This window comes from Saccostrea cucullata, unplaced genomic scaffold (assembly GCF_032062105.1).
Source record: "Saccostrea cucullata isolate Sc308-1 unplaced genomic scaffold, CSIRO_AGI_Scuc_v1 ctg1047, whole genome shotgun sequence".
Taxonomy (NCBI): domain Eukaryota; kingdom Metazoa; phylum Mollusca; class Bivalvia; order Ostreida; family Ostreidae; genus Saccostrea; species Saccostrea cuccullata.
The window spans coordinates 54,978-76,552 of NW_026920290.1; the positions used below are offsets into that span (position 1 = coordinate 54,978).

General features: G+C 31.3%; 1 protein-coding gene across 1 annotated transcript; it reads left to right on the top strand.

The window, feature by feature from the left end:
- Positions 1-1,508: 1,508 nt before the first annotated feature.
- Positions 1,509-12,791, top strand: LOC134246244 (multiple epidermal growth factor-like domains protein 10). Its single transcript, XM_062728579.1, has 12 exons — positions 1,509-1,686; positions 2,110-2,358; positions 4,615-4,752; positions 5,499-5,639; positions 6,194-6,334; positions 6,805-6,945; positions 8,856-8,996; positions 9,413-9,553; positions 10,050-10,187; positions 10,784-10,933; positions 11,936-12,050; positions 12,309-12,791. Exons 1-12 carry the CDS (start codon positions 1,509-1,511, stop codon positions 12,469-12,471), a joined length of 1,836 nt encoding a protein of 611 aa, XP_062584563.1. The 3' UTR covers positions 12,472-12,791.
- The last annotated feature ends 8,784 nt before the right edge of the window (positions 12,792-21,575 follow it).

A 21,575-nucleotide genomic window follows, 5' to 3' on the forward strand; every position in this document is an offset into this window, starting at 1 on the left:
GTCATAAAATATGTCAGTTATAAAATATATGGAGATAACGAACAATATTCAATCTCAAAAGATCATTCAAACGATTCAAATCAGGAGCAGAGCAATTGTGGACCTCCTTCAAATGTCTTATTCAGGAAGTCTGGAAATTCAGGAGGTGAGATAAGATGCCTAGGAAGATTAAGCCCTCTCTGTTGACCGGTTACACCCGCTCAGACAGATGGAACATTCCTTAGTCAAATTCAATATAAAAACATACAATTTATTTAAATCAAGTCAGTCACAGTTCCACTCATTAATGAGATAAGTTGCTAAAGAGGGGCAATAAAAAGACCATAAAATTTATGGATACCTACTTTAAATAAGGAGTTAAAATCCATGTAACATTAACTTATGAAAAGTTGATGATTTAATATCAATATTACTCCATAAATGAGGAAAGTTGTGGATGGAAATGTGGAGGACAAATCCTTTGTCATACAATTTCTTTGTGAGTCGACATTACTAGTAATTGTCTTGAGTCAGATAAGAGAAGGGTACTGTTAATGCACATCGGAATTCCTAAAGTTTATTAGAAAAGTTGGTCTCCAAAGACTTCATAAATGTTTTCAATAAAGAAAAATTCAGCATTATTCTAATATCAACTTCAGAATACTTGTGTGTTTAATCGGAGTGGTTTTTATCGAAATAATTTGCTAATGACCATTCACAAAATGTGAAAGATTCTGATTTAAGATGTCTTGAAAAAAAATTATTTTAAGTGATCTAATATCCTGAGAACCTTTTTAATGGTTCATTCTACCTATTCCCACTTTTTGAAAATCATGTAGAAAAGGGTAAGATTTTATGTGGGAATAGGTGGAATTTTGTGTAAACAAATAATTGACTATGTTCTTAAATTTAAGTATTAAGTTGCTTTTTTTTGTAAGATCTTTTTATTGTTTCAAAAATCCCAAATAAATCATATTTTCTCATAAATGTTTCCATTATTTTCTGTCTTAAAATGTACAAAATACAGGTAATTCTAAACATCTATTTTTATTTGCAAGTGGGAATACGTGGAATTGAGATTTTTAAAAAGTGGGAATAGCTAGAAGACACCTTTTTAATGATACATACATAAACAAGGAAGCCATGCGATTATTGCAAAACTGTCTATTATTTTTCTTTTAAATTTTATAAATAATACTCTTAATTAAAATAGAATTTAAACATTTGGGCAAATCAACTGATAATTCGAATATTCCTTAAAATCCTTACTGATATTTAATTATCGAGATTTTAAAGAAATTGTTGTAAAAAGTAAAGAAAGAACGTTAATTTTTTTATGTTATAGATTGCAGAAAAAATTAGTGAATTTAGCTTCTAGAACTTTTTTAAAGACGTTTTGAGGGTTCAAATCTAAATTGTACGTCAGCGCAATTTTTGAAAACATTTAATGTAAATAAATTGTTGTTGAAAAGTCATTTTATTGCTTAATGTAATTGTGAACAGATAACCTTTCAAGATTTAAATCTGCTATGCAAAGCAGTAAAAATGATGATATAAATGCTTCACCTACAAGAGCAATTGACATGGATATAAGTACGTGCTCTTCCACTGACAAAGGCAATCCTGCTTGGTGGTATGTTGATCTGCAAAAAGTGAAAAGCATTTACGACATCCAGATATATTTTAATAGAATCAGTGATATATACGGTAAGTGAAATATTTAGGACACCATAAAATTCTTTTTTGCGATTTAATTTTTAAGAATATATTGAATTTTTAAATATTAAGGATTTAGTAATGTTTTGTATTCGAATATGTTGATTACCGTAACTCATATTTTCACGAGTGCGAAACATTAGTGAAAGTATCCAAAATTTGTTTGTTATCAGTGATTCAAATCTATATCTTTCTGCAAACATTCTGATACACAAAGCGTCGATGACGCCATTTCTTAGCTTTTGTGGGACATAATAAAATTGAAATTTGAAAAAAATGTAAACCTGGATTTTTGGTAAATTATCCTTGATAAGATGGTTTCTTTACTCTTGCTCACTCCTTAAAAGATTTTTGGATACTTTGTGAAGTGAAAAAATGGAGAGTTTGCTGTGATTTGTTTATTTTCACTTAAAGAACATCAACAGAAACAACGAATGTATGGTTTCCAGCTTTATGTATCGAACACGACAGAAGTGGGCAGGATAAAGGATGGACACCTCTGCTACATTCATAATGGTCCTAGCCTACCTGTTTTGTCCTCCTCACATCTTTGTGTCACATTTGGTCGCTATGTGTTTTTCTATAACGAGAGACGTCGTGGTGTGGCATACCCAGACGGTTCTAATGTTACGTATGTTCAGCTTTGTGAAGTAATTGTAAATGGTAAGTGTTTAATTCAAAAGTACATGTACTTCAGTTGATTTTAGATCCTAGAAACATGACAATGTAGTATAAATGTTCCTTCATTTTGTTGTTAATTTTTTTTTAATTTTGTCGGGTTTTCTCTAAACAAATCTAACGTATCTAATCTTATATTCGATTTAAAAATATATATGCATTGCATTTAAATTTTAGCATGAACATGCTAAGGACAGAACGAAAGTTGGAAAACCTGAAACAATTTAGGCGCAATGGCTTTGCACATTGTTACACGTTTTCAACTGCCGTTACTTACGTATGTATCAACAAACTTGACATAGATGCGTTCATTATATTGTTATGGGAAAACTAGCATGTCCTCGTATGTGCAATTTTTAAAACGAGGTAAATTATCGACACTCAAATTGACGAAACAAAATATCAGCAGTCACGTTTAAAGTCATCATTTCGTAAGTTCTATGGTCGATATAATGACCTTGTCAGCAAATATATTTTATCATTGGGTCAAATGCTAACTACTGTTTCATACTTATTGTTAGTCTATCATTTAAACACTGGACATGCTGGATTGGCGACGATTTTTTCTGTAATTTACCGATATGACAAGGGGCATGCAGTCGGCAAAGATTACTTACTCCTGCATGCATGGCACTTGATCCTACTTCTGATGTTTACTCTGATGCTATTTAGTAGTAATTTATGGACTTTTGAGCTTGAATATTGTTAATTATCTCCACATATTTCATTGATGAAAATTAAATGAAAAGTTAGATTATATTTAATTTAGAAAGTCAAACAAGTCCATAAAATGCTGCAACCGCAAACTGAGGTATGATTTAAACGAAGAAAATAAGATGTTCTGAATTTTGGATGTGTTTTTATTCGTCTTTTCTTTTCTTTCTTTCTTTTTTTTTTTTTTTTTTTTTGCTTACACCTTAAAAAAATCTAATAATAAGTGAATAAGATCATGAAGATATTATGAAAGAAATCAAACAGGGCATTATTTTTTTAAACATGTGAAAACATATTGTATTATATGTAAGCCATCTTGGTATCATGTGATTGATGATGCATGTACATACATAAAACAGTCGACTTACGGGATGCATTTAAATTCATTATTTTTTTTTTTTGAAAGTACAAAGAAATCTGTCAGCAATGTGTTTGAAATTGACCGAAAATGCAACATGATAACATTAATTTTTACTTGCTTATGTTCACTACTGGTGTGCATTCATCCCCTACAAATGCTTAAGAAGTACATTGAATGATAACATTTTATGAAGCAGCTTTTTCTTATCCTAAAACTTACCTTTTTTAAGCCTCTCCCTCTAATTGATGGATTAATAAAAGTTGCATAATGAGTCAAAATCGTGTTTTTTTTTTAATCTGTATCATAAACGAATATAGCGAAGATATGAAAACGGAACTACACTGTAAAGCAAGATAATACTGCACATTATAAGTGACTGAAAAAACAAAAGTTGAATCTACTGTTTCGTTATTTAGTGTATGACTTAAGGTCATGCCACTTTTATTTTTAGCTTAAACATATTAACAGCATTAAAGTTGAGGAAAGAAAGATTAGAAGTACAGTGTATATACTAATAGCTTTTTCCCAAGATTGTATCCAAAGTCTTGGTCTACCGGCATTTATTCTTTGGTAGGTGAGACCATGGTAATTTCCCAATATTTTCTGCGCCCACGTACAATAGGGGAGGGAGATTAATAAAGCAAAACGTATTTTCGTGTTGGGCAAACAAATTATTCTTCTGAATGAAAGAATATTTTTAGGTTCTGAAACCTGTAATTTTCTGAAAGAAAATACTTTCATGAATTAAACAAAATGCGCACGAGTCAATAAAAAATTCTACGTTTGTCAATTTTTCCGTTTATGCGTCGCAATGTCGCTAAATTGAATTTGACACTCAAAATTGAATACCATTGCAATCATTTGCCTAAAGGATCTCATTGTCAACTTTTTACCATTTGATTGTAAGATCACTGTAAGGAAACTGGAATTCCGATCCAATTTTTTTTCTCAGACATCCGTGCTGAAATTCACATGCTAATCTCCTTAACAATTCTCAAATGATGGTTTGACTGAAACAGATGAACATGACGTTTGCAGCATATTTCATATTGCCAGTTTAAAATATCCCCAAGTCTTAATTTTACAACTGTATTAAAACCTGATTTTATTAACATGCTTTTGTGTCTATTCACATTTCTAATCTTGAAATATCATTCTTTGCAAAGGCTGCGAAACTGAAGGAGTTTATGGAACTAACTGTTTCAATAAATGTCCAGAAAATTGTCAAGAACACAGGTGCTACTTGACGAATGGAACATGTGCAGGATGCATAAAAGGTTGGAATGGACGCGATTGTAGAACACGTGAGTTTACATAGTTTGTATTATGTTTTTTTTTATATTAAAGTATATGTCCCATATAAGGTTCAAATTCTCTATTTTTAAATGTAAATCATGTATGAAATTCTTTGATATTATTTCAAAGCATATTTGAGTACAAAACAATATTTACCAAGAAAAATTTTCATAAATTTTCCTAGAAGATTGCATTGAAGCCTATGAAAGTCTATGGAAACAAGAGAAATTTTGATACTATAAATTTCAATATTTGAATATCAATAAATGCTGTGGTGGAAAGATGCATTTTATTATAAGGGACAGAATGATTGAAAAATACTGGATAGATTTGTTAGAATTGATTTTTATTGAAGAAAATCAGAGGGAGATAACTATTCAAGGGCAGGGAAGGACGCGTTCCACTCTGACATTCTGATACTAAACAATGAAAACTATTTCTATATATACTGAGTATTCAGTCTATACATATCTGTAATGGATTCAATTCCTTTTAATCTGATGCTTATGTGTGCCGGAGCTTAGCGGACGAATGTAGAACATGTCAGTGAAAATTGGTTCGTTTGTCTTTTCATATTAACGGATGATTGTCTGTTAACAGGTAGACAAAACGTAGATATGAGTTACCCATATTTTAAATTAGCGCCTTTAATAGTGTAATTTACTTTACTTTTTTAAAATATTCACTAATACACAAAAACAAATTTCAAAAATGCAATTTATATAAACATGGCTGATATTGTTTTAAACACTAGCTTGCCTGACAGGATACTTCGGCATAGAATGTGGAAATAAATGTTTAGGCAACTGTATCAACAACGAGACCTGCAATCACATATCAGGATATTGCGATAACGGTTGTTCTGATGGCTGGACGGGGCAGTTCTGTAATACAAGTAAGACAGTGATTTCAAACTTTCATTACTGAATTGTAAATCATTTGTCAAAAGTCCTTTCAGAATAACTTGTCATGTATATTATGTTTCCTCTTTTTGTTATGATTCATAAATCAGTAAAAAAAATCTTTTTGGTCAAGAATTATCGGTGTTACTTATTATTCTTAAATATCAAAATTGATGGCAGTTCTATGAAAAAGCTAATTATGGAAACATTCTGCTTTGGGGCCAAAAAATAACATGATTATAAGAGCATGCATTAATCAAACCCAACTAAAAATGTGTGAAATGCTTTTAAAATATATGAGTTGTGATATTATACAGAACATGTTAACTGTCCATACCTTTAAGAAACATTCTTTTGCAAAAATAACACACCTTTAATTCTTTTGAAATATGGAAAATACTATAGAATATATTACAGTTTCAATTTAGGTAGGACTATTCCAATCATTAGAGTACTATCATAAAGCGATTTTGAAAAAAAAAGTGCATGGTACATATGCTATAAATAATAAATATCAATATTCATGGATTTTGATTTTTTTTTTAAGTGTGTACCCCTGGAACATATGGAAGAAGATGTTCTAACACTTGTAGTGGAAACTGTCTCAATGGAACACCTTGCAACAAGGTCACTGGGAATTGTGATGAAGGTTGTGTAGTCGGATACCATAGCGAAAAATGTGATCAAGGTAACCATCAGAATATTCTTTCTATAAATTAGAAACAACTTTAAATAAACCAGGACAAAATTGCAAATTTGAACATCTTTGCACAAAATCAAAGGGTTTCTTCATTGTGATATCTTTTATAGCTTTAAAAAATGTTGGTAAAAACTTTCTCATGCATGAGAATTATAATTAAAAAAGTAAACTATCTTCCGAAAATGTTATAAATAGGACGTCATACATATTGCAAGCATATTAAATAAGTACTTCAACAGTCCTTACATGTAGCCAACTCCCACCTCTTCACAAGGATATAAGGATTAAAGCTACATGTATTTAAAAATCAAGCAAACATCATTGAACTTTGGAGATCCACTTTAATTATGAAACAAGGTTTGTCAAAATCACAAACGTTTGATTTTATTTAGATTTATTTTTTTTAGTAATGCAATGCAATGTATATAAACATGGATGACATTGCTTTTAAACACTAGCTTGTTTGAGAGGATATTTTGGCAATGAGTGTGGAAATAAATGTTCAGGCAACTGTATCAACAACGAGACCTGCAATCACATATCAGGGTATTGCGACAACGGTTGTTCTAATGGCTGGACGGGGCAGTTCTGTAATATAAGTAAGACAGTTATTTCAAACTTTCATTACTGAATTGTAAATCACTATTCAGAGTATCTGCTTAAAATAACTTGTATATAACATGTATATTTTGTTTCCTCTTTTTGTTATGAATCATAAATCAATGAGTCATAAGTCAGTAAAAAAAAAGCTTTGTGGTTAAGAATTATCGGTGTTGCTTATACTTATTATTCTTATGTTTGAAAATTAATGGCAATTCTATGAAAAAGCCAATTATGGAAACATTCTGCTTTGGGGCCAGAAATAACCTTTTTATAAGACCATGCATTAACCCTATTTTTCTATTACATTTCTGGTGGGATGAATTATTTGTACGAGGGTTGTTCGAAAATTATTGAGACATTGTGTATATTTTGCCTTCTAATGAACGTCTTTCGGTGAAAATTTGCATCTATGTTTAACATACACTAAGAATAAATAAAAGCAAAAAATATTTTACAAATAATGCATATTTTCTGTACAGTGGTATATAAATGCCTCATCAGTATGGGTACCCGGAGCAGTCTCGAAATCAGATATGAAAAATATGTAACACCAACGTTCTAACTCTTCGTGGACCCATAATAGGAGAAAAATAATTCTGCTTATGTGTATAATTTTTCAGCTTTAATTCAAATTCATATTGTGCAACTTTGTTTGAATTTTGATCAGGAATACGTAGATCATAGAAAGTCAGCGCGGTAAAGCAATCTTCTAAAAACGAAAAAATGGTTTTTGGCGTCAAGGGCGGAGCAGCGAACATACCTAAAATTTTGTGTATCGCAATGTTTCCAGATTCAATGACCTGCTAAAACAATAACAACGAGAAAAAATAATGTGTTAGGGTTTGTTATTTTATTGGTATACATTTTTTTCACAATTAATATTAATTCAACCAGAGTAAAATCAAAAGCTCCGGACGACCATCAGGTATTAGGTACGGTATAAATATTGTTACGGTATTAAAGCCGCGTTGCATAAATCGGCACTGCATGATTTTAAGTCATCTTTCCCCACAAATGAAAATTTTACACTCGGGTAGCAACAGCATACATTTTAAGGAATAGTTTAAGAAAAGAGACTGATTTTTGTACTGTTATATGTAATTACAAAGAAGGGAAAGTATTAAACGCTTCCCGATCATTTTTAATTGCGAAACCATCTCCCGCTGACGTGACGTTAAATGACGTAGTGATGCTGCTCCGGTCTATAGACATATGCATGTTTATCATTTCACCGAAACTTTTCTTATTATCATAGGAATTATAAATTTTACATAAGTGTTTTATTCGTTCTTTATAAAATGTTAATTGTTGAATTTTCATGAAATTATCTCCGTCCTTTATGGAGTAAATGTAATTGTCTCAATAATTTCCGAACAGCCCTCGTATATGTACATGTACATGTATGTCTAAACGATTACATTTTTTTTTTTTGGGGGGGGGGGTTACTCTGGAGTTTTTATCGATAAAGACTGAGTGGACTTAACGCCCTTTTTTGGATCTGTTTGCGACTTTTAGAATAAAAGTAAAATTTTTGTGTGCAAGGATGTGTCAATCAAACCCATCCAAAAATTTTAAATTTCAATAAATTTAAGATGAAATACATTTTTTATTATATTTTTGTGTGAAATGTTTTTAAAATATAAAAGTTGTGATATTATACAGAAAATGTTAACTTCAAATCACTGTCCATGCATCTTTAAGATACATTCTTTTGCAAATATAACACTTTTAATTCTTTTGCAATATGGAAAATGCTATAGAATATATTACAGTTTCAGTACATGATATTATTTAGGTAGGACTATTCCAATCATTAGAGTACTATCATTAGGCGAATTTGAAAAAAAGAGTGGTACCTATGCTATAAATTATAAATATCAATATTCATGGATTTTGATTTTTTTAGTGTGCACCCCTGGAACATATGGAAGAAGATGTTCTAACACTTGTAGTGGAAACTGTCTCAATGGAACACCTTGCAACAAGGTCACTGGAAATTGTGATGAAGGTTGTGTAGTCGGATACCGTGGCGAAAAATGTGATCAAGGTAATCATCAGAATATTCTTTCTATAAATTAGAAACAACTTTAAATAAACCACGACAAAATTGCAAAGTGGAACATCTTTGCACAAAATCAAAGGGTTTCTTCTTCATTGTGATATCTTTTATAGCTTTAGAAAATGTTGGTGACAACTTTCTCACGCATGAGAACTATAATTAAAAAAGTAAACTATCTTTCGAAAATGTTGAAAAAGGACGTCATACGCATTGCAAGCATATTAAATAAGTATTTCAACAGTCCTTACATGTAGCCAGCTCCCACCTCTTCACAAAGATGTAGGGATTATAGCTTCATGTATTTAAAAATCAAGCAAACATCATTGAACGTTGGAGATACACTTTATGATACAATGCTTGTCAAAATCACACACGTTTGATTTTATTTAGATTTTATTTTTTAGTATGCCCTTCTGGAACCTTTGGTAAAGACTGTAAGAAAATCTGCAGTGGTAACTGTGTTAACAATGACACGTGTAGCCGAGTTGACGGAGAGTGTGTTAATGGTTGTACAACAGGCTACTGGGGACATCTCTGCAATGAGAGTTGGTTGAAAATTCTATCATGTTTTATTATATTCTTGTTCATGTTTTTTTCATAACAATAAATGACATGATGTTACATTTGTATGATTCTGTCATAGTTATTTATAAATTATATTATTCGAGCATTCTCAAAATCATCCCAATTCATTGTATGTTATTACGTTTAAGTTAGTAAAATTAGATTACATTGAAGTTATAGATCATTTTAAAATATATGTATATTTTGTTGACCCGTTACACAATTTTGCATCCTACATATTACTATGGGCCATTAATTTGTGCGAAAAGCAATGTTTAAAAAGGGCATGGAGATGAATATTTATGTTCAATCAATTTTATATTTTGAATATTTCTAAGTGCAACTTTCATTACAATTTAAATCAATTCGTTAATACGCAGGATTAACACGAATAGAAACTGAAAAATCTCGATGTATATAATATAAGAATCTAACAAATTGAAAAAAAATACAAACGCTTGGAATATCATATTTCAGAGTGCCAAAATGGAACATATGGGATTAATTGTTCATCGCAATGCAACCCTAATTGTGCAGGACGTAAATGTGTCCAATGGACTGGTTCATGTTCTAACGGTTGTTTACCAGGATGGCAGAATACAAAATGTGATGAAGGTAAAAATATCTACATATGACACAATTAGCAATGAAAGACTTTAATTTATATTTTGAGAATATGTTAAAAGAATGTTTTACCGAGTGCATAGAAACGTTAAGTGAAACCTATGAAAGATGAAACATATGGAGATATCAAACAGTATTCAAGATCAATAGACCATAAAACAACACAATATAGGAGCAGAGCAAAAAGATTTGTGTAGATCATTCCTGATATAAACTTATAAGGAATATGTCTATTTTGAGATGAAAGGCACATGGACACAGATTTGAAGATAATATTTTCTGTATAATATTACGACATATATATTTTAATAGCATTTCACACAAAAATATATTAAAAAATTTACTTAATCTTAAAGTAATTGAAACTTCAAATTTGTGTAATCAGACGCAAATCAGATTAACTTCAAATCTGAGTAAATGCATCTTTAAGTTATCGTGGCGCAAATTTCGCGTGTCCTTAGGTGCAGTCATCTTCTAAGCAAATTTATAAATTCCCTCATTATGTAAATCCATTTATATTAGTTATTCGAATCATTCATAAACTGTACATCATTTGTTTTCCTTCTGTTCTACATGTTCCAATTAAGCTTGCTCAGATGGATATTTTGGAGACAACTGTAAACAAACATGTAGTGGAAATTGTGCAGACAACGATACCTGTGATCATGTAAATGGATATTGTTTGAAGGGATGTCGTGAAGGGTTTGGGGGTAAACGCTGCGAGAGTGCAAGTGATTGTACGTATATGAATATAATTATTTAAGGATATCCGATCCTCAGCCAGGAAGGATAACTCCAAAAATTAAATCTAATTTAAAATGCATCAAAATGAAGCTTGAAAATGAAATTTTTTCATGCAGCAATTTTCATTTTATTCATGTTTATAAGACTCAAGGTTTTTGGAAGTCTTAGAAAAGGTCTTATGATAGTTGACATTTGTACCCTATAAAAGGAAAAAAATTAATACAGTTTTAGAGAAAAAAAAAGATTTTCTTGAATTCTGTCTTAGATACTAATGCTTATTAGCATGATATGATATAAGAAGTGCTTTGTGGTGTCTTTCAATAATGGAAAAAGCCTTCTAAACTATGTATTATTGAATACATGACGAAGAATACAAAAAAATACCAAAATAAGTTAAAAAATCATGAAAATTTCTCTGATGCCTGGATACCTATCATTTTTAAACCTAAAATAGATTTGTTGATCAATTTGCAATTAAAAAATGCATTGCTGAGATTCCAGTTCGCTTTTTCTGCAAAAATATTGGAGATTTGACAATTTTCCCTATATAATATCATTAACTTTAATCTTTAACTTTAAAGAAATACTGTGGATAAATTGACATAATTTTGTGGATTCAGAGATACTTTTATGAGTATTTTTGATTACTCAGTACTTAAGTGCTAATTTTATAAACCTGAGGATCGGACTACCTTAAGTTAAACTTCAAAGTAAATTTTTAAAGATTTCACTACCATTATATATAAACTATAATAACAACAACTTTTATTTGAAATCATTTAGTATGAATTATAATCTCGATATTTTTAGCGCAAATTTCTATATAAATACAAAGACATAAGTGGATTTGCAACGAGAAATATTCACATGTTGAAGCTGACATGAATTCCTAAATAATGTTGCTGTTTGCGAATAAAAAGTTTACAATCTGCCGAAACATTAATACTAGTATAAGGTATGCAATTCTGAAATAATTATTTCAAATTTTACCACAGCCAAAAGGAATGATGAAATTGGAAGCGTTTTGGTTTTGGGACTTTCTTCTGCATTAGGAAGTTTGTTTCTGTTGACTGCTGCAGGTTGTTTGTTTTTATTATGCTTTTTTCGAAGGTAACATTCTTTGGATTCTCAATTTTACGTTGTTTTTCGTTTAGAGTTAGGAAATATCTTTTATTGAAGATATGAAAACTTTGCAAAGAACAGATGGAAAAAGTTTAAATGATTCTAAAGATACACTTTGCACAAAAACATTTCTCCTGTGTAAAAGCTCTCTGAGAAACATGCAATCATCAAACGTGTGTTATTATGCTTGAATGAACGGTTCAATTCTTGTTAATGTAGTATTTAAATCATCATTTATACTTTCAGATCCAAGAAAAGAAAGGCAATGCAAAGAACGAATTCATGTACATCAAGCTATTTCCAAGGACCCCTTGTAAACAGAATTTCTTCCCATGCAGGAGATACACACATGTATGAGGAATTTCATTCTGAAATTCGAATCTACGATACTATTTCTCCTGAATTATAATTCGATACGTAGTACGACGTTTTCATACTGATTTCAAAGGACGCGTGTTTCGAAACGAAACACCTCTATGGACTTTCTCTCCTTAGGCAACTGAAGATTTCTAACTGATTTGCGTTAGATGTAGAATTCATAGAATTGATACTTTAAAATTCGTTTCATATTTTAAAATACTTTCTCATGTACTTGTATTTTTGTTTCACAAAGGTTAAATGGGATATTTCAGTGCAATTGATGAAAATTGAAAGACTTGATATTTGTTATTTGATTTTCCTATCGACCAACATAGCTTTTAATCTTATTATTTTATCAAGTATAGTAGTTAAAGCAGACAGTTTACAACAAATATTGTATTCTATTTGAGTGCTTGTATTGGTATCTCGATTGAATGTTTAAGAAACCTGAAATACTTATCTGTTATACCCTAATTGTATCTTTATTCTTTACATATATATCCATTACCAGTAACAAATAAAATGATTTTTCATCACTCTAACGATTGTATTATCGACAGTCTGTCAGTCCAACATAAGAATAGTTTGACCGCAACCTCGCTTTTATGTAATTGTTAACTTCTTTTGATAAATAGTAATTGTTAAATATTCTATTCCAGAAAACTTCACACATATAGAGACGTCAATATATATCATAGATATATTCCAATTTTGACTTATACTTAGCACTTGAGGACATGGAGCAGTGATGGATTTTTTTCGTTCAAATGTCTACCGTGACACAGGACATCAGTTTTTAAGGTTTCATCCAAATGACCCGCTACTTTCACTTCAAATTACCGAGAGCATGACGAAGGGACAGTTGCTACTTATTTTTTTTATGCTGACTTAGGTCCAATCTCGGCCGAATTTGAATTCAGATCATCCGAACACGGGAGCAAGTGCTATATAGACTGAATTACCGTGAGCTCTCGTGCCGGTTGGTAAAGTTTGATATCGGCGTTGATTTGATTTGAACATATTTTATTGTAATATAATTACAAAGGGATTGAGCACATGTACTGAATACTTAAAACGCCCTCTCCCTATACATGTAAATTACACATTTATATTGTCACAGTTAAACATGCTATATAAAGTATTCAGAATTTGCAAAAGTAAACAAAATGATGCATTTTGCATATATATATGAATATATGAAAGTTAAATAAATTCATATATCAATATTGGTACAGTAATTAACAAGGAAATCTAACAGAATGCTTAATAAATGTTTGAACAAAAGAAAAGAGATGTTCGTTCTCTGCACACTCAGTGATTCTACCCCCCCCCCCCCTCCTAATAAAATATGTGTATCTAGTATGTGGATTTTATCAAATTGTAAAAAAAAAATGATGTAAATATTCATTTCTGGCGTTCGCATACTTTGGACATACGAAAAAATAATGATATGTGTCCTCAACTTTACCGCACGTGCACAAGGGACTTGATATTAAATTGCATCTATAAAGGTCGTTATTTGATACACAATAATCAATTATGTCGTTGTCTGGTTTGAAGAACATTAAGTCTTCTGTTACCGTAATCATAGTAAGAAGGTGGGGCAGATCTAGATTTTTTATTACTAATTTTAGATTTGAATTTCGACATTGACTGTAAATGTCGAGTTTCAAGTGGAATAGAGTTCCATTCGTTAACTACAGTCGGAATAAACGTAGACTTATAAGTAATCGACACTTTGGAATATCATAATTTTGAGAATTTCTTGTCGAGTAGATAGATGTGTTACAGCGCATATTTGGAAGGATGTCCATTAAGTATTCTGGCACTAAATTATTATGAAGTTTGAACATTGTTTTTAATGTAGCTTCTTGTCTTCTACAACTAAGCGGTTTCCATCCCGTTTCAAAATAAAGCTATAGTTGTTAACCCTGTTACAATTCTAGCTGCATAAAGTTGAAGTTTTTCTAACTTATCACTATCACCCTGTTGACAGCACCCCCATGCCACTGAAGCGTATTCAAGTTGCTGTCTTATGAATGATGTATACATCGACGTTAAAGCTGAACACGATCGTAAAATGAATTTGTCCGCCATTTTTGTTCGAATTTTCATTATATCTGAAGACCCCTATATATATGACTTGACTTAGACATTGTTCATTGTAATCAGTCGACACCGGTGTGGACGGACGTGCATGGATGCTAAACAGCACTTGATAGCGTTAAAATAACTGATACTTCGTCTAATACAGGAAAGTAAGATATAATAGAATCTTAATTACAATGATATATAGTTGTACAGATCAGTGCAGTATACGAACAAATACAGATGCTGCAATAAAATACAAACAAAGACAATACAAGATAACCAGCACGAACACGGGTCGCCATTCCACGCCAATACCCGTGACAATAAAGTAGTCAGATGTAATGAATGCTAAAAGTATACTCTTGTGTTGATGTATCATAGATAGTGAAACAATGAAGCGCATTAAAGCGGTAAAATTTCTGTTTGGATAGACAATTTGGTTGTTTCCTATCGGATGTCAATTGTTACTTTATAATACGCCCATTTCTTTAGAAACTTGAAAGAAATATTCGTCGAAATGCTTTAAGACACCTCACTCTTTGTGACTAGTAACACGAGATAAATTAAAAGCTTTAAAAGAAAAATAGAACGGAGAGTTCGAGACTCCTTGCTTCTGTTAAACAGGTAATGCAACGAATATACACATAACTATTAATTAATCTTATCTAATAGAGCTACCACAACACATGTTTAGCTCGTGAATCGTCAATTTGATTGGCTATTACAATGAAGCGCATTGAAGTGGTAAAATTTTTCGTTTGGATGAAACGTTCTGAATAATGTTTTGGTCGTAAATTATAACACAATGACACGCCCATTTCCTTCGAAACGAAAAAGAAATATTCGTCGTAATGTATGGCAAGCCAAATTCACAAAAATGAGCTAAACATAGTTTCACAATTGATAAACTAGGTTTATTGACTGTAAACTATAGTTTACAAACCGTAAACTATAGTTAACGATTCGTTAAGTATAGTTTATGGCACGCCAAATTCACAAAAATGAGATAAACATAGTTTCACAGTCGATAAACTAGGTTTATCGGTTGTAAACTATAGTTTACGGACTGTAAACTATAGTTAACAACGTTAATCTATATTTTACATCCGTAAACCATAGTTTACGCGATAATCTATGTTTCACAACCGTAAACTATACTTAACACTGAAAACAATCATTTGCGATTGCAAAGCATAGATTATCTGATAAATACAGTTTTACGATTTGTAAACTATAGTTAACAAACCGTTAACTATAGTTAACGATTTGATAAATATAGTTTCACGATTTGTGAAACTATGATTAACAACTCTTAACTATAGTTTACGATTGTAAACTATAATTTACAAACGTGAATCTATGTTTATCAACAAAATCTACTGTTAACGCTTATTACAGACAGATAAACTTAGATTATCATTCGTAAACTATAGTTAACAACCGTTAAATATAGTTTTACAGATGAAAACTATACTTAACGAATCGTTAACTATAGTTTACGGTTTGTAAACTATAGTTTACAGTCGATAAACCTAGTTTATCAAATGTGAAACTAGGTTAATCTCATTTTTGTGAATTTTACGTGCCATAATAGTTTTTATCTGTAAAACTATATTTAACGGTTGTTAACTATAGTTTACGAATGATAATCTAAGTTTATCCATTTTTGTGAATTTGGTGTGCCATATTAATGATTAACGACACCCCATGTTTCGCAGTTAAGATTATAAAAAGGGGGCGGAACCTAATTTGTACGGGAAATTTTAACTATAATGACACTATACAAAATATGCGTCATACTACAATTTTTTGAAATATCACAAAATGAGGTAATTTGCTAATTTAACCTGTTTGATATCATCAAACTACATTACAACTTACTACAGCATGCTGTTTTTGTTAGTATATTTAAAAAGCCCACATAACAAATTAAGTATAAGTCACATTATCCAACGATGGGGTTTACAATGAGAAACCGATGCGTTTTTTGATGAAAATGGCATGGTTGCCGGCCGGGCACCACTAGTGATGGGTCTTTTTTTGCGAATCGGTGGGGTCATCGGTAGGGAATAATTCATAGTTAAAATTCAGCGATGTCTCCAACGATGCCTCACATCGCGCCTCATCGGCAACCCATCATTAACACATCTTTCAAGGATCGGCCGATGTATGGCCGAGCATCGTCCAATATACGTTGAATCTGAGGTCATCGGGGAGTTTAGTGGTGTTCAATAGATAACGACCGATCATCGGTCGATGTTCGACCAAACATTGGCCCGTAGTCAACCGATGTACGAACAATGTTCACCAATGTGTGAGCGATGTAATAAACATCGGCGATTATCCTGGAACATCGTTTTATGATTAGCAATGCATTGCTGGGCCTTTGTAAGTCCGGCCGGCAACCACGCCATTTTTCTCATAAAACGCATTGGTTGTCCATCGTATACCCATCGCTGGATAATGTGACTGATACTTTAAGGACTACTTGGCCGATGTGGACCGATGTTGGGGCATTGTTAACACCACGGATTACTACCGATTACCACCGGTCTACGGCTACCGGCCGGGAAATGTGACCTAGGCATTATAAACAAGTCAATCCACGTTCTAAAGATAGCTCAAAACATTCCATTCGAACGAGAAATTTTACTACTTCAATGCACTTTATTGTATCAAAAATGGCGCATGCCATGAGTCGTGTTCATCTTTAAGGGAATAGTCCAGTAGGAGTGCATATGTACATATAGCGCAATTTTTAAGTAAAAAAGAAGGATGATCACTGCAAGTGAATATTTTGGCTTTTTACATGACTATGGAGATAAGTGTCTTGAGAATCTCCACTGTTCCTCCTTGAATGTTTTCAGTTAGAAAAAAATAATTTGCCAATAAATAAACGATAGAAAATCTAATGTAATTGTTTTATGTTATTCCACTTTATTCATTCAAATACATTTTTTCTCTTTGCTTTTGTCCCCTCCCAACTTAAATTGCACTCCCAAAACAAAATGCTTCTTAAGGCCATGTACTCGTATGTACATGGATATAAAATCCATATATCATACTTTATTTATAATTGTTTAATTTGAATTTTATATCGCACAAGAATATTACAATTCTATGCTCGATTGAGATACATGTTTTTTTTTATTGGTGGATTGCGTAAATATCTTTTAATAGATAAAAATACGTAACATTTTGGCTATTTTTTTTAAAAAAAATTAGAAAGTAAACATTTTATTCAGTTGTAAAAAATAAGATGAAAATCAAATATTTTTGTTTTAAGGGTATCCCTCATTAATCTACCGGAATGTGTTATGTGTATGAAAATCATGCTCTAACATTTGATGCTTTATGTACATAGTTTTTTCTTTCTTTCTTAATAGTATTAAAATTGTAAATTTTTGTATGGAAATAGTTCTTTCGTTTCTTTTCTTAATCTGTTAGCATTGTTTTTGTTGTGATAGTTTAAGCGTTTTAAATACACCTTTATCGAAACAGTAGAACGTTTTAAGCTTTGGAAAAAACTCAGTATGTATGGAATTAAAGGGAAATTACTTAATGTTATACGACGTGCTATGTACGAGAATATGAAATCTTGTGTCAAATCAACAAGAAGGATTTCAGAGGTTTTTGAAAATTCCTCAGGGCTGTTACAAGGAAAAGTTCTGTCACCTATCCTTTTTTCATTGTATGTAAATGATTTTGAAATGGAGTTCATAAAAAGCGGTAATGTTCCCCTTGAACTGCAAGAATTGAATCTTTTTACTTTGATGTATGCTGATGACATGGTTTGTTTTGCTGAATCTGTACAAGAACTACAACAAATGTTGAATACTTTGTATGATTATGCTTCAAAATGGGACCTGACCATTAATGTTGATAAAACTAAAATTGTTGTTTTTACAAATAGGGGGAAAGTGCATGACAATGAAAAGTGGCATATACATAATGAACAAATAGAAGTTGTAGACAAATTTATGTACCTTGGTGTTTTATTGAACTAAAATGGAAATTTTAATGCAACTCAAAAACAATTGGCTTGTCAAGGTAGAAAAGCAATGTTTTGTTTAAAATCTAAGGTTAGTCAATTGAGTTTAAATACTGAAACTATGTTCTCACTTTTTGATACATATGTTAGTAGCATACTGAACTATGGCTGTGAAGTTTGGGGAAACCATTATGCATGTGATATTGAGAAGATACATTTAGAATTTATTAAGAATGCTGTATATGTTAGAAAAAACACATATACTTCTGTGATATATTTTGAAACAGGTAGACTGCCTATGAAGATTATGCGATTTTTCCGAATTTTTAAATTTTTGTTCAAAATATTACAAAGTAAGAACTGTATTTTGAGATCATGTTATGAGAAATTGTTAGAGGAAATTGAACAACCAAAGAACAAGATTACAAACTGGGCTTCTAATATTAAAGATAAATTATTCGAAATTGGTCTGGGATATATGTGGACTGACCAAGAAAGAATTAGTTATAACAGCCATTTTTTAACTATAAAGCAAAGAATTATTGACAACTATGTACAAAATCTCATTGCTGATATCAATAGTTCATCTAGATGTATGTTATTTAAATACATTATTGACCATTTCACACTGCAATATTATTTGGAAAAACCTATTCCATCCATTTATAAAAAGCAAAGGATCACTTCATTATAAATAGAGATTTGACCTATAGGACCGGGCTTGGTTTTTTTCTCTACAAAAACCTTATCGATTTCCGTTCTGATTAATGGCATTAGGCTGAATACATATAATAATTTGTTTTTCCTATTTTTTTTTTCAGCGAGTAGAGGTATGAGGAACCCTTTCATTGATTTCCTAAATTTGTTATCTCAAAATGTAATAATTGATATTTGTCTTAACTTCTCAATAAGCATAATGGTAATGTTTACTGTCTCTTAAATTCTATTCTTTATGTTTAGGCAATTTTATCCGTGAATGTAGTAAAACATTCCATTAATGTGAGCAAATTATATAGGCCTAAATCAAATCCGAGGAGTACATTTACTGATATGTATGTAGCCAAAATCAATGTTATTAAATTCTAAGGAATATATACAATTGACATTAATTGCAGCTCAATGCTGCCAATAGTACCTGTATTGAGTAACACAGAGTGGGTTATTCTTGTCCTCGGAGAAAGTGTGCTTACAATGAGGTTTGTTCCGCCTGACTGACAACTATACATTGGATTTTTACGATTTGATATCTCTTTAGTGTTTCTTATATCAAGAATGGGCATGCATAAAGGATATATAATTGAAGGAAAATACACAAGGCTATAAAAAATATTAAAATAGTTTTTGAAAAGGCGAAAAATTGAAACTTTAAAAGTGTGGTACCAGGCGGATTCGAACCCCCGACTTTAAAATGTTATTTTGCACGTTGTAAAAGTCAGCACATATATCAACTGAGCTAGTCTGACTATAACATTTAGATGTATAAATTTGAAGCAGATTATCAAAATCAGGTTTCCTTATTTTTTGTAGGTTTTTTGTGAATTTCGACCCTAGGGCAGGGGTGCCCCTAAAAAAAACCTATCTTAAATTAATCCTTACATCCAAACATATCAAAATATCACAATTTTATTTGGGGGCAGGCCTGCCCTGAAGGACTTCTAGGCCAAAATTCATGCAAAAATCAACGCTTTATCGGACAAAATGGTGTTTAGGCCAACTTTGGAGGTTTATTGTAAAGTTGTAAATGATAAATTTTAGGTATAAAATACAAATTTGAAAAATTTAGACATATATACGGTAGAAAACAACAAATAAAGATTAATTATTCAATGTCACTTTTTCCGGGAAATTGTTCTCTCCTATAGGTCAATTCTTTTGTCAAAGCGAATACATCCTTAGTAAGATAAGACTAGCTATTGAAAGTGGACGCCATAGAAATATCTTGCGCGTAAAACCGAATATGTGAAGTTTGTAGTTCTGAAATTGAAGACGAATTCCATTTTGTTTTAAAGTGTCCACGGTACAAGGGTTTACGAGCAAAATATATTAAAAAATACTACTGGGAAAAACCATCTATGTTTAAATTCATACAGTTATTATGTGCACATAATGTTAAGGACCTTTGTAATTTGGGAAAATTTTTGTACCATGCCTTTAACTTGCGTGATGAATGTCATAATACCTTATAAACAAATTAAAAATGATTTGTACATTCTCCATCATCATGATATTGATTGTATAATAATTATGCTGACTTAAGAAATACCCGCGTTATGCTTTACTGTTTACATGTTATAATTCTATATTGTATACAATAAGATGTATGTCTTACGTAATAAAGTGAATTGATTTTTATGAACGAAATTCGAACACGATTTGGTGTTTCAAAATTACTAATTGCTATAATCATCTTTCAGTTGCAAAGGTTCAGATAATCTAGTAGCTTAAATAAAAAAAATTTACATAAATTTCGTCAGCAACTACTATTTTCTGAGCAAGAAGACATTTAAACAAATTTTATTTAATAATTTTTTTGTGATAAAATTAATTCAAATTTGATTTTATGATCCAGCCCCCAACACACACAAATACACCCTTTATTACATTAAAGTTGAATCAATATTTTTTTTTTGTCCGGGTTTATCTGCAAAATTTATGAAAGGCAACTAAACTTCGTGAAAACATATTTTAAAAACATTCTCTGTAAAATTGAAGAATGTAATTCGTCACTTAGATTTATCTTAAAATTTCTTATACTTAAGGTAGGATTCTTTCTCACACAAAACTGTATTTCTTGTATTTACAAATTAATGAAATTTTCAAAGAATCAAGAGGACAAAATCACGAAGTGATGGTATCAGTTTGATTAGTTTTGACCGTTTTATACTAGAGTCAAGGTCACATCAAGGTCATTACCTTATACCTGGACATTAAGAATGAAAAAAAAACTGCATTCAATCATGCGATATTGTCCCCTATTTCAAACGAATAAATGTTGGGGGGGGGGGGGTTGGCATAAAAAGATGTTCCCATAAAAGGTTAATTAGAAGATCATTCCAAATTGACACAAATAG

What these genes read in the sequence shown, in the direction of transcription:
- LOC134246244 (XM_062728579.1), top strand. Translation starts at nt 1,509, where the DNA reads ATGCAAAGCAGTAAAAATGATGATATAAATGCTTCACCTACAAGAGCA. An exon ending in TTGTGAAGTAATTGTAAATG is followed by an intron (nt 2,359 to 4,614) that starts GTAAGTGTTTAA and finishes TTCTTTGCAAAG; the next exon opens with GCTGCGAAACTGAAGGAGTT. An exon ending in TGGACGCGATTGTAGAACAC is followed by an intron (nt 4,753 to 5,498) that starts GTGAGTTTACAT and finishes TTTAAACACTAG; the next exon opens with CTTGCCTGACAGGATACTTC.